Source organism: Phocoena sinus, chromosome 1 (assembly GCF_008692025.1).
Source record: "Phocoena sinus isolate mPhoSin1 chromosome 1, mPhoSin1.pri, whole genome shotgun sequence".
Classification (NCBI taxonomy): domain Eukaryota; kingdom Metazoa; phylum Chordata; class Mammalia; order Artiodactyla; family Phocoenidae; genus Phocoena; species Phocoena sinus.
The window spans coordinates 103434063-103456506 of NC_045763.1; the positions used below are offsets into that span (position 1 = coordinate 103434063).

The 22444-nt window shown below is 44.7% G+C and overlaps 1 protein-coding gene across 1 annotated transcript in view; it reads right to left on the reverse strand.

The window, feature by feature from the left end:
* Positions 1 to 22444, reverse strand: part of CASQ2 (calsequestrin 2) — a 62507-nt gene that overhangs the window by 30788 nt on the left and 9275 nt on the right. Inside the window, exons 2-4 of the mRNA XM_032648367.1 lie at positions 10317 to 10401; positions 6539 to 6639; positions 4961 to 5072 (exon numbers count right to left, since the gene is read on the reverse strand). Coding sequence (XP_032504258.1) covers positions 4961 to 5072; positions 6539 to 6639; positions 10317 to 10401 — 298 coding nt within the window. The remainder of the gene's footprint in view (positions 1 to 4960; positions 5073 to 6538; positions 6640 to 10316; positions 10402 to 22444) is intronic.

Below are 22444 nucleotides of genomic sequence, written 5' to 3' on the forward strand. Positions count from 1 at the left end.
TCGTGTCCTGTTTTTGTTTGTTTGTTTCCTCATTCCCCTCCGGAATGGGCTCCTGAACATCCAGCCTTCAACCTCCAGCTTATTGCAGACGTGTCTTAGCATTTTCTCACCTTTCTTGCCCATCCCTCCGGGTTTTCCGTACTGGGTATTGACCCTTTAGCTCCACATTTCCCCCAGGTTGGCATTCTTAACCATCAGCTGAGTTCCCCTAGGAAGTTCTTGTCACGCTCACTCAACGCTAGCATCCATAGCTACACGCTCAAGCTGGAGACGGACTTTCATGCCCAACCTCCCTGGAAGATGTAGCCTCCCAGTTCTTCCAGGTCCTTTCTAATCTGGTACCAAATCTCTTAGGCATCCTTTTCTGCTAAGACTATTCCAGTCTACTTATGTTTTAAATCCTTCCGGTTTCTCCACTGCCTCCATTGTTCTTGTTCTATAGAAAAGCTTGGGACCATTTGCAAAGCCAATGCCTTCTGTTCCATTAAACTTTCCTGACCAATCACCCTCAAACTACAGCAGAAGTATAGGACTCTCAACAACTGATTCCCTGGGTGTTTTATCCACTCCTAGCTTCCCCACCCACTGACCTTGGCCTCTTTTGAAAGGCAAGAAGAAACAGACAGAGTGATGGGAATGCCAAGTAGGAATCCTGATGCTTTCAGCCAGTGTGTGATGGCCACAGGTATGTTACAAGGAGCTTGATAGACATAAGTTATTTTGGTGATAAATCTTTCTAGATGTTTTCTACAGCCATTCAGATTTTACGGTAGTTAATATTATATTTGAAAACAATGCCTCCTCTATAAATGTTCTGTTTCAATAACAATTATTTTGTGCCTAAGACTAGCGAGCATCACAGCTAGAGAGAGTCTGCTCCCCTGTCTTCCCCACTGGATCTTCTCGGTGTGATTGTTACTTTAGTCCAAGTTTGTTTATCATCAGTGAAGTTTTTTGGTTTGTGAGACTCTAAAATATTTAGTTTTTTTCTTTTGATTTAATTTACTGTAATGTTCATATTTTTCTACTAACACCAATGGAATGCATGATTGCTATCTGTTTATTAGGTTAGTAATCATCGTAATCAGTATTATCAACAAAATCTGGCATTAGGTATTCCTAAAGAGGACAAAACTGATTTTCTTAATTTTCTGAATTATTCAATTTATCCCTTCCTTCCTACCATCCTTTCTTCCTACCTTCCTTCTTTCTTTTTTCTAATGCCTGTAAATATTAACAATTAGCCAATCTAATTCTAGATGGAGTTTTCATAATGTATTATTGTTTTTCTTTGTAAGTTAAAAATATTTCTTTCAGGGGCTTCCCTGGTGGCGCAGTGGTTGAGAGTCCGCCTGCCGATGCAGGGGACACGGGTTCGTGCCCCGGTCCGGGAAGATCCCACATGCCGCGGAGCGGCTGGGCCCGTGAGCCGTGGCCGCTGAGCCTGCGCGTCCAGAGCCTGTGCTCCGCAACGGGAGAGGCCACAATGGTGAGAGGCCTGCATATCGCACACAAAAAAAAAAATCTTTCAAAAATAATAATTGGACCTAATATAATTAATTGGTTCATTAAAGAGGACAGTAGGCCTTTGGCTTCAGAACTGATGGTGAGGCTGTAATGACAAGAAGGTGTAAAGACTGTGTTGTCAAGTTCATTCTGAAAATCTTGAGATTCAAGCAGTACTTATTCACAGAAATTCTTTGTTATATAAACTTTACCTATTGGTCTGAATTCCACATATAAGATTGTTATTAAAAAGGTGATCCTGGTAACATCCAAATCTTGATAGCCCCTTCTCTTCTTAGCTCTAGGTGAAGAAATGGGTTCAGAAGACCTGTCTCTGCTGTTTCACACTAAAGCAGTCTAACTGTCCCAGGGGAATTTTACTAAGAGTTTATGAGCTAAGAGGTGAACTGGAAAAATTGAATTATGTTAAAAACTCTTCAAAGGATAAATTATTGGCCTCAAAACATGCCGGACCTTGCTGAGATCCTGAATGAAGTTAACTGAAAATTCCAAGGACCGTGTGAAATACACAGTGTACTGACAAAGTTTGTCAGTTTAAAAGCAAAAATTTAACCTTAAAAAGGAGGTTAAAATGGCTCACTAGTAATTTTATTATTTAAATCTTAAGAAAAAGGTGTAAGACCAGTAGAGCGATAATTGCATATTCCTAAGGAAATGCTTCATTATTATTTTGAAATATATAATATGAAAGAGCCGGGCTTCCCTGGTGGCACAGTGGTTGAGAGTCCGCCTGCCCATGCAGGGGACACAGGTTCGTGCCCTGGTCCAGGAAGATCCCACATGCCACTCAGCGACTGGGCCCGTGAACCATGGCCGCTGAGTCTGCGCGTCCAGAGCCTGTGCTCCACAACGGGAGAGGCCATAACAGCGAGAGGCCCACGTACCGCAAAAAAAAAAAAAAAAAAAGAGCTCAGTTGGATTTGAAATCTATTCAAATGATCATAAGAAATATTAACACTACATTTGTCATTGAAAAGGAAAGTAATAGCTGTTAGATGGAAAGAATGCTCACATTCCTGAAGGACAATTTAGAGATTAGATTATCTAAATTCTGTTCAATGGCAAGAAAAGATGGTTCATCAATCAAAGAAAGAGCATTGAATGTTGTCCTGTCATTTGCCACCATTCACATGTGCCAGCAAAGTCTCTGGTCAAGGGTGACTATCCAGAATTCAAAGAGATCATTTAAAACCTTGACCAGGGGTTTCCCTGGTGGCGCAGTGGTTGCGAGTCTGCCTGCTGATGCAGGGGACGCGGGTTCGTGCCCCGGTCTGGGAAGATCCCACATGCCGCGGAGCGGCTGGGCCCGTGAGCCATGGCCGCTGAGCCTGTGCTCCGCAACGGGAGAGGCCACAACAGTGAGAGGCCCGCATACCACAAAAAAAAAAAACCACCTTGATCAGGAACTGTATGTTGCTATTTCAAGCATAAAACCTAATATCAAAAGCTATATTCTTAGAAATAAGCACAAGATATTCATTCAAAATCTAAAAATATTTTACTTGGTAGTTTCCTACAATGTAATATTTGATATCTTTCCTATTATTTTGTATATTATTATATTAAGAAGGTAATTTTTTTTTTTTTTTTTGCTAAGCCCAAGTAAATCTCTTCCAGTTTACCACTATGTGTCTTTCAAACATGGTCACATTTCATGTGTGCCATGACCCGACAAAGCTGTAAAGTCTTGAAAGTGCAGCCCAGTGGTTCAGTGTATGAGCATTAAAGTTAGATGTCTGGGGTGTAAACCTTGGCTTTACCATTTATTTGCTAGCTGTGTGATACTGGGTGAGTTCACTCAACCTTTCTGTTCCTTCATTTCCTCATCATTAAAATGCTGATAATGATGGTAACTGCCTTACAGGCTAGTTGTGAGAATGAAACTAAGGCGTCTACAGAAAGCTCCTTGCATGGGCCCTGGCGTAGGATATATGTTAGTTAAATGGAGCTATTATTCTCATTCATTTAGAGTGGGGGAAGGTATAAACTGGAAGATGTGTTTTGTTTTGTTTTGTTGCCACACCGTGCGGCCTGTGGGATCTTAGTTCCCACACCAGGGATCGAATCCTGGCCCTCGGCAGTGAGAGCGCAGAGTTCTAATAACTGAACCACCAGGGAGTTCCCTGGAAGATGTGTTTCTTATCCCAATCTTGGCCTCATCTCCCTCCCTATATGCTATCCTGAGCTTAATGGAGGAAGAGAGAGAAACAGAAGGATGGAAATGGATAGAAACAATTGAGGGGGTCGGGGAAGGCAGAAAAAGAGTAAGGGAAATAGAAGGAAGTGAAATAAAGAGGAGAAAGTAGAGAAGGGGTCAGGAGAAGCACCCCAGAGTAGTCAGCATCTATATAGGAATGTGAAAATTCAAATAAAGTCACCTAAAGAACTTGGTTGAAACTCCCTGGCTAGGCTCCTTGCCTCAAACACACCCTTAAGGAGGGTAAATAGAGGCTTTTATGTAGTAAATGAGAAGACAGTTGTGTCATGAGAGAGAGAAAATAGGTGGGTTGTTGATGAGACGACTAAGGATGCCAGTTGGCCGATGGGGTACAGAAACGGCTTTACAAATAATTTCAAAATATTTTGAAGTTTCCAGAAATAGTCACGAGCAGCCCTTATTTGCACCTCCCACACGTACGAATGCTACCAGATTCTCTTTCATAGTTATGCCCACTCCTTCTAACACTGTCCCTCTCTCCAAGGCTCAGACACCAGAAAAAGCTTTAAGTCATATAGGGCCCTTGTTGCCAAAGCAGTTTAAAAAAGTGTCCTCAAGTAGTTGGCCTTCCTGGTTCCTTCTCTTCCTGACTCTTCCTGACTCCCACTCGCTACGCCGATCATCCCTGTGTGGGTTGTGGTGATGTCTGATATGTTCTTCTGCCCACCCCAAAGCTGGCCACAAAGCTTTCAAAGGGAGTGTACCAAAGGGCGTGGCTGTGCCGTTGCAGGCAGCCTTGGTGGTCAAGGGGGGTTGGCCAGCAGTCTTCCACATTGTGCTGTAGCTCCCAAGCCCATCCCTACCCAGATTTTCCTCTAATGCTGTCCAAGTAACTGAGAAGCTCTCCAACTGCTGACCACAGGAGCTGCCGATGTCAGGGAGGCAGCCCACTCTCTGCCCCACCTGGGGAGAGAATCCCACGGGTTGGTGGGCAGGTGGAAAAGGTGGAGGAAGGGCTTTTCTCTCTTCTGTCAAATACTCGGCCCCCTTCAAGGTCAGCAAACAAGACCCAACCTTAATGTTCTTTCAGCTCCTCTGCCTGTTTTGCATAATTTCTGCTCATTTGTCCCATTCCATAGGGTGCAAGGAAGATTCTCCCTCTATTCTACCTAGCATGTGATGTGCTAATGGCTCATCTTCTTTCTGGATAATCTAACACACCTTGTTGGGAAAAGAGCCTTTAGAGTGACAGGCTGGGGCTGACAGACAACTTACACTCTGAGTCCTCACTCTTGAAAAAGCCGATGAGTTTGATATGGTCCTCAATGCGCTCAAAGGCTTGGACTTCCAGTTTGCTGTTGATGATCTCCACGGGGTCTTCAATGAGCTGGAATGCCACACACATGACACAAAAGCTGTTCAAATAAGAGAACTTTTCCCTCCCCAGAGGGGAAATCAGGAACATGTATAGAGGGCTTTGGAGGGAAGTTGTGGACTAGGTCCTGGTGCTTCAATGGCCATTCCACCTTCCCCTGTGAGCACAGTTCTTTTCTTAGAGGAACTGACCTTACCTCAAGGGGTAGGCTGATCGGTCTGGGGGCAACTCCATTTCTCTTGCCAGTTATTGATTCAGGAATGGCATGTGACCCAATTCTGGCCAATGAATCTCCAGGGTAGATAAGCCTGAAGGCCTGGGGAAAGTTCTACTTTCCTTTTAAGAGAGCAATGGGAGGCTGGATTTTTCCCCCCACTCAGTGGATATGAATGAGGAAATGTGATATATCAGCTCCTGCTTCTGGCTATCTTATAACCACCTTGAGAATAGTCAGCCTGAGGACAAAGCCAACACGCCGAAAAGTGCATTATCTGTGATTTACAGAGAAAAATGGAGCTACAGCCCTGACTGATCAAGCCTAAAATCTGCCCTCGCCCTGGTCTTCCATTTGTGTGGGTCAATGACGCTGCTTATTCTTTAAGGTACTTGCATCTAAAAGCCCCCTCCTGGTTGACAGAGCCAGAGCAGGGCCATTGGGCCCACAGTTATCCTGTTGCCTCCCTCAGCATTTTTGAGGGCTTATAAGGTATGGGTTAGCGAGAGGGCCAAGCAGAGCCTATGTGCACTTTTTTGTAGGAAGTAACCTCCAACTTACTTCCGACCCTCTCTCTGGGTTTCTGAGGCAGTGGGGAAAAGGCAATAGGCCACTGTATTCCAGCTGGTAGATAAGGAATCACCATTATGGATGTTCTTTATCTGCACAGGCACCTGTGTTCAAAAGAACTTGACTTCACAGCTGTTATTGAAAGTGTGAGTTTATCTATGGAAGAATATTTTTATAAAGTTTGTTGCTCTGTTTGCCTGAGCACGTAGACCCCAGGGTGTTGGACCTCCATGGCTGAGAGGGAGTGTGATATTGGGTGTCTCATTAGCCCTGCCTCTTTTCAACCTGCCTGAGGGGTCACTCAGCAGACTGTTACCCCTCTCCCTACCCCATCTTCCAGGTACTATCCAACTCTCTCTCCCACACTTTTCTTCAGAAGCCCTGGAACAAAGCCAAGGGGATTCTGGGGATGTTTGTGTATAATTGCTAAGAGAATTAACATCTTACTACTACACAGTCCCGATTTGTGACCCTCTGATCGCTAATAAAATAGTTTCTGAGGTGATTGAAGGGCCAGCTTCCCAGTAGACGTATTGCCGTGATATAGGCATGATTTAGTTTTTGTGAAGCTTGAGATATCTTTCTTAGACCAGGTCAGGTTATTCACCTTCTCTGTTCTTACTTTGGGCTTTTACTTCCCCCTGTATTTGAACCCAAACAGTGCCATGCAGGGCCACTGTGCATAAATGCTTACGTCCAAGAGAAACTCCACCAAGACATCAGCGGCAAACTCGCCATCAAACTCAATTGTGCGATCACCCTTAAGAACATACAGACTTCCTTCTTCATCAAAACCTAAAAAAAAACAAAGAGTTCCCCAAATAAAGTCATTCCAATGTAGGAAGAGCCATCCTATTGGCCACGGTCTGGCTCAGAGTACCTGGGTGACATGGGGTCAGGCTCAGTGGAACTAGAATGAACCCTAGGATCAGTTCCCTTGCAGCCACACCTCTGAAGGGCTCCCGGAGTGGAAACTCAAAATGAACTAGTCAAGAACCAAAAATCTAATCTCCACTCCACCACTGCTTTAATTTTCCAAAAGTATTGCTGACCCCATTCTTCTTATCAAAAGTTTTCATGCCCACTGCCTACCTGGCTGTTTAGCCTGGCATTCAAGCCCTTCCACAACCTAGTGCCAGCCCTATCCTTTATATCCTCCCTTGGGTGGACCCGTGTTCCCTTGAGAACTGCAATCCTCATCCCTGTGCAACTCCCTCGGCTTTTTGCCCAAGAGCTGCTGTGAAAGGGGACATGAAGGAAAAATCACAGTGCATGATTCTCTGCACAGATGTTCTCCTTGGGCCTAGAGTGACCTTCACCACCACCACCACCCCCTTGCCCATCTCGGTCAACTCCTTTGGGTCTCAGCTTACAACCCATTTTTCCAGAGAAGGCCGCTCCAATCTCCCTTGCCGTTACGGATCTGCTCTCAGCTCCATTTAGAGGTATTCACTATAAGAGCGAGCCCTCTATAAGGGTAGGGCTGCTGTCCTCTTGGGATCCAGTGCCTTGAATGGAGTCTGGACACACTGGGCTCCCCATAAATGTTTGCAGCCAGAATGAACAGCTTGCTTTTCTATTGTAGCTGAATTCTGCGCATCTTTTCCCAGTCTGCTGATAACGCTGCAAGGGCAGGTTCTGCATCTTCTTTCCTACCCTCCATCACTCTCAGCGTAATGCTGTGTACTTTCACAGATGCTTGCTGGAGAACTGCATTTGCCCCCAGGAATGCTAAATAGCTGAGGCTGGCCTTAAGTCCAATGGCATGGCATCCTTAATTCCATAGATTAATTGTTTTCAAACTCTCGGATTAGCTGAAGGATGCCTTCTCCAGATGAACTCTTCTGCAGAACCTCTAGGAAAGGGAGGCTGCCCACCGTGTCCCAGGGCACTTCTGAAGAACCCGTGGCACACCATGGAGCACCATTTGTAAATCTAAAGGAGCAATGGGCCAGGTATCCCTGAAGCAGGCAGTGACTGATCACAAAGGGTGCCATGGGGAACCTCAGCCAGTGTCCTGCTGTTAGATTTTTCTCTGAGTGAAACCAGTTAGGAGGTTGTTGCACCAGTCCAGAGACCAAACTCAGGCACATGGAAATGGGGATGGAGATCAAGGAGCAGGTTCACAAAATACAACTGTCCTGTAAACTCCAAGGATCGAATAGTCAGAAAGAACCCGCCCCATTTCATTTAGAGGTTCATTTAGACATTTAAACCCCCATCACATCCTCCATGGGGAGGATATCCACCAGTCCATTCTTATGAATATTTACCCAGCTTGTCCTCCCTAAATTTTTAGATTTCTGGAACACCAGCTTTTTCCTCTAACTAAATTTACTGGAAATTCTCCCAAATTCAACTTCTCATTAAAACACTGGGAAGGGAGGGCTTCCCTGGTGGCACTAGTGGTTGAGAGTCTGCCTACCGATGCAGGGCACACGGGTTCGTGCCCTGGTCCGGGAGGATGCTGCAGAGCGGCTGGGTCCGTGAGCCATGGCCACTGAGCCTGCGCGTCCGGAGCCTGTGCTCCGCAATGGGAGAGGCCACAACAGTGAGAGGCGCGCGTACCGCAAAAAAAAAAAAAAAAAAACAGTGGGAAGGGAGAAGACTAGGGTATCAAGAGGCACTGGACAGCTCATCAACTTGCTTTTGACTAGGGAAAGAGTTGAACATGCTTTGTTCCCCTGCTCAAGGGAGAAAATCTTCTTAATTTATCTCCAGGGAAAGAGATACCCTAGGCATTCTTAATAATTCATTATTATTTTATAGTCATGAGTTCTTCCTTGTAGCTAACCCTAAATATTGTTTCTTTTTTTTAAAATATTGTTTCTTACAATTTAAATCTTTCTTTAAAAAAGCTATTCTTGGGCTTCCCTGGTGGCGCAGTGGTTGGGAGTCCGCCTGCCGATGCAGAGGACGTGGGTTCGTGCCCCGGTCTGGGAAGATCCCACATGCCACGGAGCGGCTGGGCCCGTGAGCCATGGCCGCTGGGCCTGCGCGTCGGGAGCCTGTGCTCCGCAACGGGAGAGGCCACGGCAGTGAGAGGCCCGCGTAACACAAAAAAAAAAAAAAAAAAAAAAAAAAAAAAAAAAAAAAAAAGCTATTCTTGAAAATAAAATAGAAAACAGTTGTTTGAAATTCTCTAAGATAATGCACTTTCGTGTGCCTGAAGGTATTTACTGAACCACCACTAATCTTTTTTATCCTGTGCTTACTACTCCAAATCCAATTAACCTTTCTTCAAAGATCCTGTTTTATAACCTCCTGCTCTCTTTTAATAGCCATCCTTCACTGGTCATGCAGAAAAAGTGAAATGGGCAGTACACATCTGGGGGTGTTTCAACCCAGCGGAGTAACCTATATTCTCTCTCCTTGGGATTAGAGATGTAAGAATCTTAAAGCGCACTTGCACTTAACTGTGACATATTGACACAAGAGATTACAACTTGCACTGTGCAGTTCCTTGCTTAACCATACCTCATCTAAATCCTCCCTTTCATCCTTGGTGACAATGCCCAGCTGGGCTTTGGACTTAAATTTAGAAACCACTGGGACCCTAGAGTCACTACTATTAATGACATTCTTTGTTGGCTGCTTCAGCCAAGAGGTCAGGAAATAATAGGTGTTGGAAAAAGAGATTTGATCTCCCTCAAAGAGATCACCATGTCAGTGAGACAGAGAGGTTAGGCTTTTTAAAAAAAAATTGACGTATAGTTGATTTACAATTTTGTGTTAGTTTCATATGTACAGCAAAGTGATTCAGTTATACATGCCTATATATTTGGTTTTTTTAGATTCTTTTCCCATATAGTTTATTACAGAATATTGAGTATAGTTCCCCGTGCTATACAGTAGGTCCTTGTTGTTTATCTATTTTATTTATAGTAGTGTGTATATGTTACTTCCAAATTCCTAATTTACACTTCCCATCCGCCATCGAGAAGCTAGCCTTTTAACATGATCTAGAAGCTGGAAATAAAGGTTTGAATCTTTTTTTTTTTTTTTGCGGTACGCGGGCCTCTCACTGCTGTGGCCTCTCCCGTTGCGGAGCACAGGCTCCGGACGCGCAGGTTCAGTGGCCATGGCTCACGGGCCAAGCCGCCCCGCGGCATGTGGGATCTTCCCAGACCGGGGCACGAACCCGTGTCCCCTGCATCGGCAGGCGGACTCTCAACCACTGCGCCACCAGGGAAGCTCAAGGTTTGAATCTTTAGTGTCCATTTCTCCAGGAAGAAACCCTCTTCCTTGTACTGATACAAAGATATATTAGATGACTGATGTGAAATTATTTAATTCAGACCTGTATTTACTTTTGTGAGACTCTTCCCCAAGCCAAGACTAAGGTATGCAGGATCATTTTAAATTTATTCAAAAATAGTCTAGTTATCATGCAAGAAAAAATGACCATACTTTTTTTTTTTGCAAGACACATTTGTTTCTTCATGATATATCTCAAAGAAAATCACACTTACCCAGTTTCTTGGCAAGCTTGGCTTCTTTCTTGGCATCCACCATCACAAAGCCTATATCTTTATGTTCCAGGACTTGGGCCACAAGCTGAAGGGAGAGACAAGTAGGAGAGTAAGTGAATCAAGATCAGAAAGACTGTAGAAAATACCACGGGATACTATTTTGATATGTTGACAGGAGGATTTTCCTCCATACTTCCTGTTACTCTGTGACCAGTTCAAGCTTCAATGTAGGGGTTCTATGCTTATGCCCTCAGGAGAAGGATGATTCAGTAGAATTCTGAGAAGGAAGGAGAGAAAAGTGTAAGGACCAGATCTAAGATATAAGATTTGGAAGACCTTGTCGCACACCCTTCTCTGCCCTCAGGGTAGATAAAATTTGAATTGGGAGACCGCGGGATCAGAAAGGAAGCAAAAAGTACTAGATACCTACAGATACCTAACATGGGGCCTGGAGCCCATCGCAGCTACCAAATGAACCTTGGGTTCGGTGGGGTCTCAAAAGATGCCAGATAGGCTGAGGGACCTTAGGACAAAGGAAACCTGTGACCCCAGTACCCAAGATAATCCTCAAGTCCCTCCACCCCGTGGGCTTGAGGAGTAAGAGCGCCCATTGAGTGTATCTGGTAAAAAGACCAGAGGCAGCCTCTGAAGTTTTCCTGCTTCCAGTTGAGAGGAAGAACTATCAGAGTACCTGGGTGGAAGTATAGCCCCCGAAGGTGAAGAGGATACAACAGTGTCAGGTGGACAGATGGCTGTAAACTACTCTGGGTGGACACCAGCCTAGATGATGACACCAAGCACAAGACTGGCATAGTGTTAAGCTCCCTGAAACTTAGATATAAGGAAGTAGGGAGACCCTCAGTTGCCTGAGATCTAATTCCTGCCATCTGGCTGAATGGAAGCTTAAAATAGAATAGAGTGGAGAAGCTACCAAAAAGATCATGTAATACTAATATTACATTTCTTTATTTACAGTTTAAAAAAAATAATTGTAGATTAACATGCAGTTGTAAGAAATAATACAGAGAGATCCCTCGTACATTTTACCCGGTTTGCTCCAAAGTAACGTCTTGGAAAACTATAGTACAATATCAAAACTGGATATTGGCACTTATATAGTAAAGATGCAGAACATAACCAAGAGGATCCCTCATGTCGTCCTTTTATAGTCACATCCACTTGCTTCCACCTTCATCCCTTCCCTAACCCTTGGCAACCACTAATCTGTTCCCCATTTCTTTTCATTTCAAGAATGTTATATAAGTTGAATCATATAATATGTAACCTTTTGGGTTGGTCTTTTTTTTTTTTGCAGTACGCGGGCCTCTCACTGTTGTGGCCTCTCCCATTGCGGAGCACAGGCTCCGGACGCACAGGCTCAGCGGCCATGGCTCACGGGCCCAGCCGCTCCACGGCACGTGGGATCCTCCCAGACCGGGGCACGAACCCGTGTCCCCTGCATCGGCAGGCAGACTCTCAACCACTGCACCACCAGGGAAGCCCCCTGAAGCCCCCTGGGTTGGTCTTTTTTTACTCATCATATTGCTCTGGAGATTCATCCAGATTCTTGTGTATATTAATAGATCATTCTTTTGTATTACTGAGCAGTATTTCCGTGGTACGGAGGTACCACAGTTTCTTCAATTATTCACCCATTGGAGGACATCTGGGCTGTTTCAAGTTTTGGGCTATTATGAATAAAGCTGCTATAAACATTCATGTACAGTTTTTTGTGTGAAGGTTAGTATTAATTTCTTTACGATAAATACTCAGGAGAGAAATTGCTGGGTTGGATCATAGTTGCGTAGTTTTTAAAGAAACTGCTGATTGTTTTCCTGAGTGGCTGTACCACTTTACATTCCCAACAGCAATGTAGTGATGAGAGATCGTTTTTCTGCATCCTTACCAACATTTGGTGTTGTCACTAATTTTTATTTTAGCTCTTCTAATAGATGTGTGGTGATATCTCATTAGCGTTTTAATGCATTTCCCTAAGGCTAATGATGATGAACTTATTTGCAATCGGTATGCTGTCCTCCATGAAATACCTGTTCACATCTCTTGTCTATTTTCCAAATAGATTATTTTTGGTAGTTGAGTTTTGAAAGCTCTTTAAATATTAGTCCTTTGTTGGATATGTGGTTTACAAATATTTTCTCCGACTCTGTAGCTTATCTTTTCATCCTCCTAATAGGGTCTTTCACAGAACAAAAGTTTTTAATTTTGATGAAGTCATATTTATCAGTTTTTCCATTTATGGATTGTGCTTTTGGTGTTAAGTCTAAGAACTCTTTGCCTAATCCCGTATGCTGAAATTTTTTTCTAATTTTTTCCTAAAAGTTTTAGAGTTTTTTTTGTTTGTTTGTTTTGTTTTGTTTCCCATGGCTTTCAGGATCTTAGTTCCCTGACCAGGGATTGAACCTGGGCCATGACAGTGAAAGTGCTGAGTCCTAACCACTAGCCTTCCAGGGAACTCCCTAAAAGTTTTAGAGTTTTAAGTTCCTCTAAGGCACCCCTCAGGTGGTTTTCTCTTCTTTCTTAGATTTTGACTGAGACTAGGAAAGGCTTAGGATGAAAGATATCATCAGTGTTTAGATTATGACTCATCTTGAGCGTCCCTGTAATGCTTAAACAGGTCTTTCTGCGAAGTCACTTGGCTTTAGTCTATCGCATTCAATTTATTAGAAAAGGTTATTTTTGAATGAGTTTTCTGGTTTTCAATGTAAGCCACTCTGTCCTATTTAGTGCTATCAAAACATTAACTTAAATGCTCCCTTTCTATCATTAAAAATTAATGATGATGAGACCTGATGGCTTTGTGATATTAGTAAGTTTCCCAACTCCTAAAGCATGAGCCTCTAACAGTGGTTCTTAAACCTAAGAATCACCTGGAGCACTGGTTAAAGTGGACCTTCCTGGGCTTCAGCACCGGAAAGTAGAGAATAGAGCTGGGGTGGAGCTCAAGTATCTACATTTTCATAAACCACACTACCAAGCCCCATGATTCTGATGCCGCAGATCCCGTACCACACTCTGGAAAACTGCTATAAATGCTTGTCAGTTCATCCAAAAGTGCTGTGGCATAATATTTTCCAGCTGTGACCCACGGGCCATGCTTAGCCCTGTTGGCCACTTCATCTTAAGTGTAGGAGAGAAATATTAATAATAGTAAGAATATTAGAGATTAACTGAGAATTAAACAGAGAATTTAACTCTGACCTCTTCTAGACATACATCACCACATTTTATTGGTTTCTTAGGTAGATGCCAATGTGTGCCTTTCCTAGGCTTGTAAAGCATGCCCTTCTCATTACCTTATTGGTATTTATATGTGACATTTGAAGATATATGAGTGGAAGGTGCTAGCTCAGGCAAACTCAGTTCTGTTTTTCTGCTTTTCTGTCTAAGCACAGCCAATTATCATCCTAGGCACGGATGGATAGACAGAGCTGGCAGTCACAGATTGTCCAGGAACCTGTGCTAGCTGACACCTGCCCACCTTCTCCTTGGTACCCTTACACACAATCCCTGCGGCGTCCTGTCACTCTCGCCTCCCACGACAATTAGGCCCAAAGCCTGCCCACTTGAGCTCTGTCATCACTTCCATCAGCCCTAGCAAGCACCCTTCTTGGGCCTAGGTCAAGGGTGGCCAGGACTGGCAACCACCCAAGAGAGAGCAGTGAGATGGATGGGGGAGAAGGGCTGTGGTGAAAGACTGGGAACTTCTGGGCTGACTCCTACCATGACCATTCTCTCCAGGACCAAGAACCCCTGCTGGGTTGATGGGGCTGGCCAGACACTGTCTGCCTCTCCCACTTGGCTTCATCTCCACTTTTGCTCTGGTCCTAGATTTCCAGCTCATAGTTTCCATTCTCCATTCTCTTGCACCACAATCCCACTGGGCTCACTCCAGTTGCTGCCAGCCTGGCCTTGGCTGCAAAGCCCAGCTCCAGACTCATCTTTGAGTCCAACCTCCTTTTTGTGAATTCCAATAGCCCATTACAGGGACACAGCACTCTGGCTCTTATTTTGCAATCATTAGGGTTCTGTATTGTGCATCTTTCCTCCCTAAGGAGAAAAAACCCATTTTGTGCTTCTTTTGTATCTCATATAGTTCCTCAGAGACACTCAACATACTTTGGATGAATGAACGGACTGGCCCAAGTACTTCAAAAGTTTAAGAGGCTTTTGAGCCAAAGGGCGAAGAGGAAATTGTTACCAATTACAGTGATTAAAATTTACAACCATGAGGAGGAGAAAAGATAGAGTCAATATGTTTCCTAAATTCCCAGAAAACTGGAACACTCTTTTCAGATCGGACTCCAGTTTTCTCCTGTTGACTTATAATCTTTCCCCTGCTGGCTTTGTCTGTTTGGTTGGTCGGTTGGTTGGTTGGTTGGTTACTTCTCAGATGGTCTTGCCTCTCGTCCATCCTAGAGAATGGGGCTGTCTCATCCGTTGGTACATGCAGCCGCTGGGCATTGGTGCAGTGCTCATTCTTTCCAAGAACTTTAGGATTTGCTTTGACCATTGCTGATTCTTTTGAGTACAAAAATAACTTTAGATTTAAAAAGTTATACTAAATAATATGCATAACTCAGTAGTAAAAATGTGGATATTCATAGTACGTCCTTTCTCTTTTTAAAAAAAAAAATTTATTTATTTTATTTATTTATTATTTTTTGGCTGCGTTGGGTCTTCTTCGTTGTGCATGGGCTTTCTCTAGTTGCAGCGAGCAGGGACTACTCTTTGCTGTGGCTCACGGGCTTCTCACTGTGGTGGCTTCTCTTGTTGTGGAGCACGGACTCCAGGCATGTGGGCTTCAGTAGTTGTGGTTCGCGGGCTCTAGAGTGCAGGCTCAGTAGTTGTGGCACCCGGGCTTAGTTGCTCCGCGGCATGTGGGATCTTCCGGGGCCAGGGCTCGAACCCGTGTCCCCTGCATTGGCAGGCGGATTCTCAACCACTGTGCCACCAGGGAAGCCGCCTATCCTTTCTCTTTTTAAATTTTGCATTGTATAGGTATTTATTGTACCATTGTTACCTCTGTAATGATGTGATAGAAATAGATCTCAGCTTTAAATGAATAAATGACCCAGGAATCCTAGTGGTTAAGAGTACACAGCTTGGCATCAGAGACCTGGATTCCTGACTTGGTCATAAGTGCTCACTCTTCTGTAAAATATGGACAATACCAATATCTATTTCATAAGGCTGTTTTGAAGATTAAATGAGATAATGTGTAAAGTTCTTGACACAGTTTTTGGCATGCAGTAAGTGCTTAATAAGTGTTATATTTTCTTCTTACTATCCTGACAGCTGGATAGGGTTCTGAACCTTGTACTAATTCAGAAATACCAAAGCTTAACATATTGGGATGGAAAAAGAACAATAATTATTAATTGAGGGCCTACCGTGATCAAGGTTCCATGCTAAACAAAAGTGTAAGACACGTTCCAGAGTCGAGGACCTTGTGATTTCATTAGGGAGGAAGCTAATGAATAATTAGCTGGTAAGTGTTAAAGGACTAGGACAGAAAATAAGGGCTATGGAGACAGAGCAAGAGAGCTCATGGGCAGGGAGGTCAAATCATACAGAGCTTCATAAGCTATGATAAGGAGTATAGATTTAATTTCTATGCACTCAAGATGAAATCCAAAATCCCTAACATAGCCAGCAAGGCCCTGCACGGTTTGGCCTGCCTGCCTCTCCGGCCTCATTTGGGGCCACTCTGCCTCTTACTTAACACACTCGTCTTCGGCTGCTCAAAACAGCAAATTCTTTCCTGAATCAGGAGGTCTTTGCACAGGATCACCTCGTTCAGCTCCCATGTCCTAGACCAAGACATGGGCCGCAGCTGCCCACAGGGATGCCTGGTTGTATTCACACAAAGACACTCAACATGCTCTGCTTCTGTGCATGCCCTTCCCTCTTCCTAAAAGATCTTTCCCTCCACTCTTTGCCAACTCCTATTTCTCCTTGAACTCTGCACATAAATGTCAGTTGCTCAAAAGGCATTTCCTGACTCCCAGTCTGAATTGGGTGCCCTTTCTACACTTGTCCACAGCGCCCTGTGCTTTCCCTTCACAGCCCTTTCTCAGTTTGTAAGTACACATTCACTTATACGATCATTTGTCTATCAACTATCTACGTGTGAGCCTGTAAGCTCCATGTCCCTGTCTGCTTTTCTCCATATACTATCTCCAGCACCCAGTACAGTACCTGAGCAGAGGAGAGCTCAAAAATATTAGTTTATTAAATAAATGAATGGAAGAAAGAGGGGAGACCAACTAGACCTTGAAAGAGGAGGAGTGTCTGGATAGGCAGAGGAGAGCAGCAAAGACATCCAAGGATGAAAAAGCAGCATAAATAGGTGAAGGTTTGGAGAGGCAGATGCATAGCGTGAGTGTAAGAGAAGAGGCTTCTGTCCTCGAGCAGAGGGCTTCTCAGGGGAGCTGAAAGGCCTAGTGTATTTAAGGCATGTTAGAAAAAGAGCACATAGGACTTGGAATATTAGGACTAGCGGTTCTGATTTGGGAGATGTTTGAGTAGAAGAACAATATGGCTAATTTGAGTTCGGAGAGGGTTGATCTAAGGGCGTAGACCAGACAGATAGAAAGGAGAGTAGAAGCTAAGGTGACCAGTTGGGAGACCGAGTGGGGGAAGACTGGTCTCCAGCTAAGGCGGCACGTGAAGTAACTTGTGAGGTAATGTTAGAGGTTGAGAATCATTCAGACCTGGTAACTATTTCATGACCTTGGAGAAGCTGCGGGGAACCAAGGAGAGAAGGAGGCAAGATGATTTCAGGGTCTCCAGCCAGGGAACAGAGTGAAGGGCAAACAGATGTCGGGAGGGCATGCCAGAACCACGAGCCAGCTTCTCGGCTTGGATTTAGATGCAATGAGTTCACGGCCATGGAAATCCAGCCAAGAGCTGGAGGTGCCAACCTGGAGCTTGGGGGAGAGTTCCTGAAGGCACTGTGCAAGTGAGGGGTGAAGGAGCGAGGAGAGTGTACGAGAAAAACCACAGGGTCCAGGACTGGCCGCCTTGTAGGAGGGGAGAGAAGGAGGCTGTGTGGAGGCCGAGAGGTCTGTGGGAGAAGTAGGAGACCAAGGAACACGGTCTCGTGACTCCAAAGTCATGAGAAGCTTGACAACGAGCAGGTGTTCAGATCAAGCGTTGCGGGGAGTCACGGAGATGGGACCACTGTGAGGTCTCTCCTTCCAGGATGGTAAGACGTGGGTGACCTTTAGCGAGGAGCTGGGACAGAAGCCAAAGCAGTGAGAGTGTGGCCGACGAGTGGGTGGCAAGCACACATTAGAGCAGATGTGGATCACTTGGTCAAAAAGTTTGCCACGAAGGGAAGGGGATACTAACACAGCAGCGCCAGGGGACACGTTCCCTTTGGCCTCAGAGGACAGGACAGGCAAGATGCCCTCTCTGTCTATGTGTGTCCCTCCAAGTCCAGTCCCTTTGTGAGACATCTCAGCCCTAAACCAAGGACGGACAGGAAGAAAGATACATTTGTACCACTTCCCAAGAATGGTCTTCCTGGAGGAGAAAGACTGATTTGTTTCATGGTCAGAGGAAGCTGGGGAGGCATGCGGTAGCAGAGACAAAGGAGTGTTTACTTATTAAAGGGAGCTGAGGCGGGGTTACTTTCTGCAGGGTCAAGAATCTGAAAAAAAAAAATCAAGGGCTGAGAAATTTGGGGGGAAATGTCACAGATCTTTGCTCCAAGTGCATGTCCCTCAGGCCAGTCATTAAAAATACCCTGGCTGCAACCCTGGTCTTTCCATGTAAGCCAAGAGCCAAACAGCTCTTTTCACCCACTGTCCCTGATACCATCTGGCCCCACGTCAAGCAATTCAACTACTGTTTGTGTCCTCCCTTGAAACCGGAGAGCTGACGTTTAGCTCCGGTAATCTGTCACTTTCCACCGCCCTCAGATGAGGCCCGGGCTATGTATAGCTGGGGGGTTGGCACATGATGTGTCCACGCTAGAGGCAGGCAAGGGAATGGAACAGCTATTCTACGAGATTCAAGTGAACATTGGGGCCTCTTGGGGCTGGACTGGGAGGCTTCTAAAAGAGCCTTGAGGGAAAGGGAGGCTGTTGATTGTTTTTATTAGCACTTTGGGGCTATCACCTTGGTCAAGGCCAAGGAAAAGACCCAGAGGTCAGTGCTATGTGTTCTTTCCACTCCACCACATTGAGAAGCAGTATAACAGCAACAATAAAAATAGCGCCTATTGAGTGCTTGCTTTATGCCAGATACTGCTCCAGCACCTTACATGAATTATCTTATGGAATCTTCACGAAAGCCACATGAAGTAGAAGTTTGAGATGAGGAAATAGAGGCACAGAGAGGTTAACCAACTTGCCCAGAGCCACACAGCGTTTAAGTGACACAGCTGGGATTCCAACCCTGACACCCTGGCTCCAGGGCCCAAGCTTTCATCCATTACATTACATTCCCTTCATCTGGGCCTCAGAGGGACCTGGGCCCGAATCCTGGCTCTGCCACTTATCAGGTATGAGACTCTGGGCAGGTCACAACTTCTCTGATTTCAATTTTCTAATCTGAAAATGCGAGATCTAATTCTTGCAGGAGTAACATGTATGCAAGTGCTTATGAATGTTTGTTCCCTATAAATTCACTATAGGGCAACCTCATTACCCAAGCCGGTGGTTCTTGAATCTGAGCCCGCGTCAGCATTACCTGGAGGGAAGCTGGGTCCAACCCAGAATTCCTAATTCGGCAGGCCTGGGATGGGACCTACGAGTGTGCATGTCTGACTAGGTCTCAGGAGATGCTCAATCTGCGGGTCCTGGGTCCACACCCTGAGAACCACCGCCTTACAACTGTCTCTAACATATAAACACGATCTCCCTGGGTAGCATTTTGTAATGTCCAAAATGACTGACTGAGGGAGGCTGTTCCTGGAGTCCAGGGGTTTTTTTTGTTTTCTGTTTTTCATACTAAAAATATTATTGCAATGGGATTTTGGGGGGAAAATGGATTTGACTGACATGGGGGTGAGGCCATGCCCTTCTCCAATTTTTTCTCAGCAGAGTTCTGTTCCCGAGAGCCTGTGAAAATGCAGTCTGGTAGCCCAAATGCCGACACCCCTTGGTAACCCCCTTCCTGGGAAGAGTCCCACACATTATCCACCGCGTTCCTGCAGCCAGAGAGAGACTATCCCTTTTCTAACGAGACTTTCCATAGGTTGGTGCACTTCCTCAAAAAAAAGAAAAAGAAATCAGAGGGAAGGACGGAGGCTGCCGCTGGGAGAGCCCTTCTAAATGTAAAATGATGGCAGACAGGCCTCTTTGCTGCATCTCCCCCATAGCGCACATTAAAAAGCAGAAGAGAAAGCTGCTGCTGCTTGGCTGAACTTTACGAAATGTCTGACTAGTGTTTATTTTGATAACATCTGCTAATGACAACAAATGCCACGTATAACTAACCTGAGAGTTAGTTTTCAATGTACTTTCACATACACAATGCATTCGAGAATAGTCCTTTCCTGAGCACCAGACGTGGGCCGTTCACTTTACGCACACCCCTCTTTTCTCTTCAGAGGAACCCTGGGACAAGGGGTTGGTGATCTCTCTTTTACAAAGGAAGGGGCTCAGCCTTGAGCAACTCAGTGACCTGCCAACTGTCTGGACAGTGTAAGGACTCAGACCCACGGGGTCTCCCTCCTAAGTGTATGCTTCTTGCATTGCTGGGCCATGGTGCGGGCTGCTGTTTATGGGTTGTATTCACTCTTTCCTTCGGGTTCAGGAAAGGCTCTCAGTTCCTTCACAGGGAAGCTGGGTGTGTGTGGCCAGGCTAAGGAATGGCTTGGGGTGCTGAGCCAGGGCAGTGTAAGGTAGAGGCAGGTGAGTGTGTGAAGGAGTATCTGCTGGTCCGTCTCCCTGCCCAGCACACGGCAGATGGTGAGGAGAGCTCTGCCTGGCTTGGGGCACCGGGCAGCAGGTGGGCGCTCCTGGAACAGGCTGTCTGGGCACTGAGAAGTGGCTCTGGCCTGCCCAGCCCATTGCATGGCAAGATGGTGCTCTGGCCATGTTCCTGCGTGTCTTTCCAAACAGAAATGGCTTATCTGGATCAAACCACATTCAGTCTACAGAAGAGGGAACCTCAGAGGCTTCATTGGACAGAGGCAGTACTTTGTGGGGACTGGCTTTTTTAATAGAACAAGTCATTTTTTTTTTTTTTTTGCAATACATTTTATTTTTTTTAATTGAAGTAGAATTGATTTACAGTGTTGTATTAGTTTCAGGTGTACAGCAAAGTGATTCAGTTGTACAGGTATATGATATATAATATATATAACATATATATATTATGTATATATATCCTTTTTCAGATTCTTTGGAACAAGTCAATTTAGACGCTAAGGCTGAGCTGATAATTATGCAAAAATTACTCCACACCAACCAGTGAAGCTCAAACTGCAATAGGGCTGCTGCTTTGAAAGAAAAATCTTGTGATCCTGAAACAGATTTTGTTTGTTTCTATTTTGCTACTTTACACTACAATTATCCTTATAATACTTTTATCACAGTGACTTTTGTGGTCTCTCCTATCTCCATTTAGAAATTTATAACTTTGGGAGGAGGTCTGCCTCAAGGATACGATGACTAGATATCCTATTTGGGCTTGAATATTATCGAGGGCTTTTGCGGGTGGGAGGAGTGAGAAAAGAAGGTTCCAATGGTCTAAAAGCTTCTGAATCAACACGGTATTTGCCATTTTGTAAAATCTCTATTTCCGTATTAATTCTGTGTATGGAAGAGAACATTTAACTGCAATCAACTCAATCCACACTCTTACCATAGCACTTCTTGTCTTTTCACCATCTCACCCCAGGCTCTAGTTTTATTACTGAGAAGTGCAGAGCAAACACGCACCCAACAGTTCAGTGGCACGTGGGCTCTAAGGAGAAGTGCAACTGAAGAGTGAGCCTGGGCACTCATCTTCTGAGAGCACTGGCTCTACACGAGGATTTAGTCCCAAAGCCAAAACAAAATAAGCCTGACCTCATCTGAGTTTTCCGAGTGCAGCAGGTGCGAATTTGGAGAATCCCATCCCTGGGCAGTGAACAGTTGGAAGAAATACCTGAATCCTGTGTGTCTTGCGATTCTCTGTCCAGTGTTCCCACATCATCCCATCTGTGGATTCACTTGCCTCCCAAAATTTCATTTTGCCTTCCTCTCTTGAGGTTTGGAAATGCAACCACTGGGACATTTACCAGTGCTGAATAGGTTTGAAGGCAGCATCAGCCTTAGAGAGCCCAGAGGTTTCTGCCCATACTGTGTATGTATTTTGGACTGAGAGTCCCATGGTTAAAAAAAAAATCTGTTTTACCCATATTTCAGCAGGATTAAGCAGGGACGACAAACAGTTCCCTGAATCTGACAGATTCAGTTTAATTTTTCACATTTCCACTCAATTCTTTTTTAAAAACGGATTTACTTTTTAAAAGATATCACAGAGAAATATAGTTCCAATGTAGGCAATGAATCTGTAATTCCATGCTTTTTTCTTTTCTCTCCATCCATCCTTCTACCCACCCACCCAACATTTATTAAATACCAAGTAGGTGGTGCTAAGCATTAGTCCCTCTACTCACACCAGTCACTTCAGTTCAACACATAGTCCAGTTGTGAAATTAAACACTGCTTAAGTGTGGGTGAAAATCCAGAATTCAAACTAGAGACACTTGTCCTTTTGTAAGTTGGCACTGCTTACAAACAGGAAGCGATCCAATTCAGCAATCCCAGTTCCTTGGTGTAGTGGAAGGAACATGATGTTTGGAAACAAGTAGACGTGGGTTCAAATCCTGCTTCATGCTGTGCCATTTTATAGCTTTGTGACTTGGGGCAATTTCTACTCAACTCTATGGAATCACTTCTTTGTACATAATGTGAGAATACGTTGTAAGAATTCAACAGAATGACATATGCAAAGCACCCATATTGGACATGTTTTATGGTAAGTTCATAATAAGTGCCATTTCCATACCCCTCCATCCTCATCTGTTCATTTAACATTCACTCAGCAAACACCGTTGAGAGCCCACTGTGAATCAGACACTGATCTAGGTGCTGGAGTACAGCAAT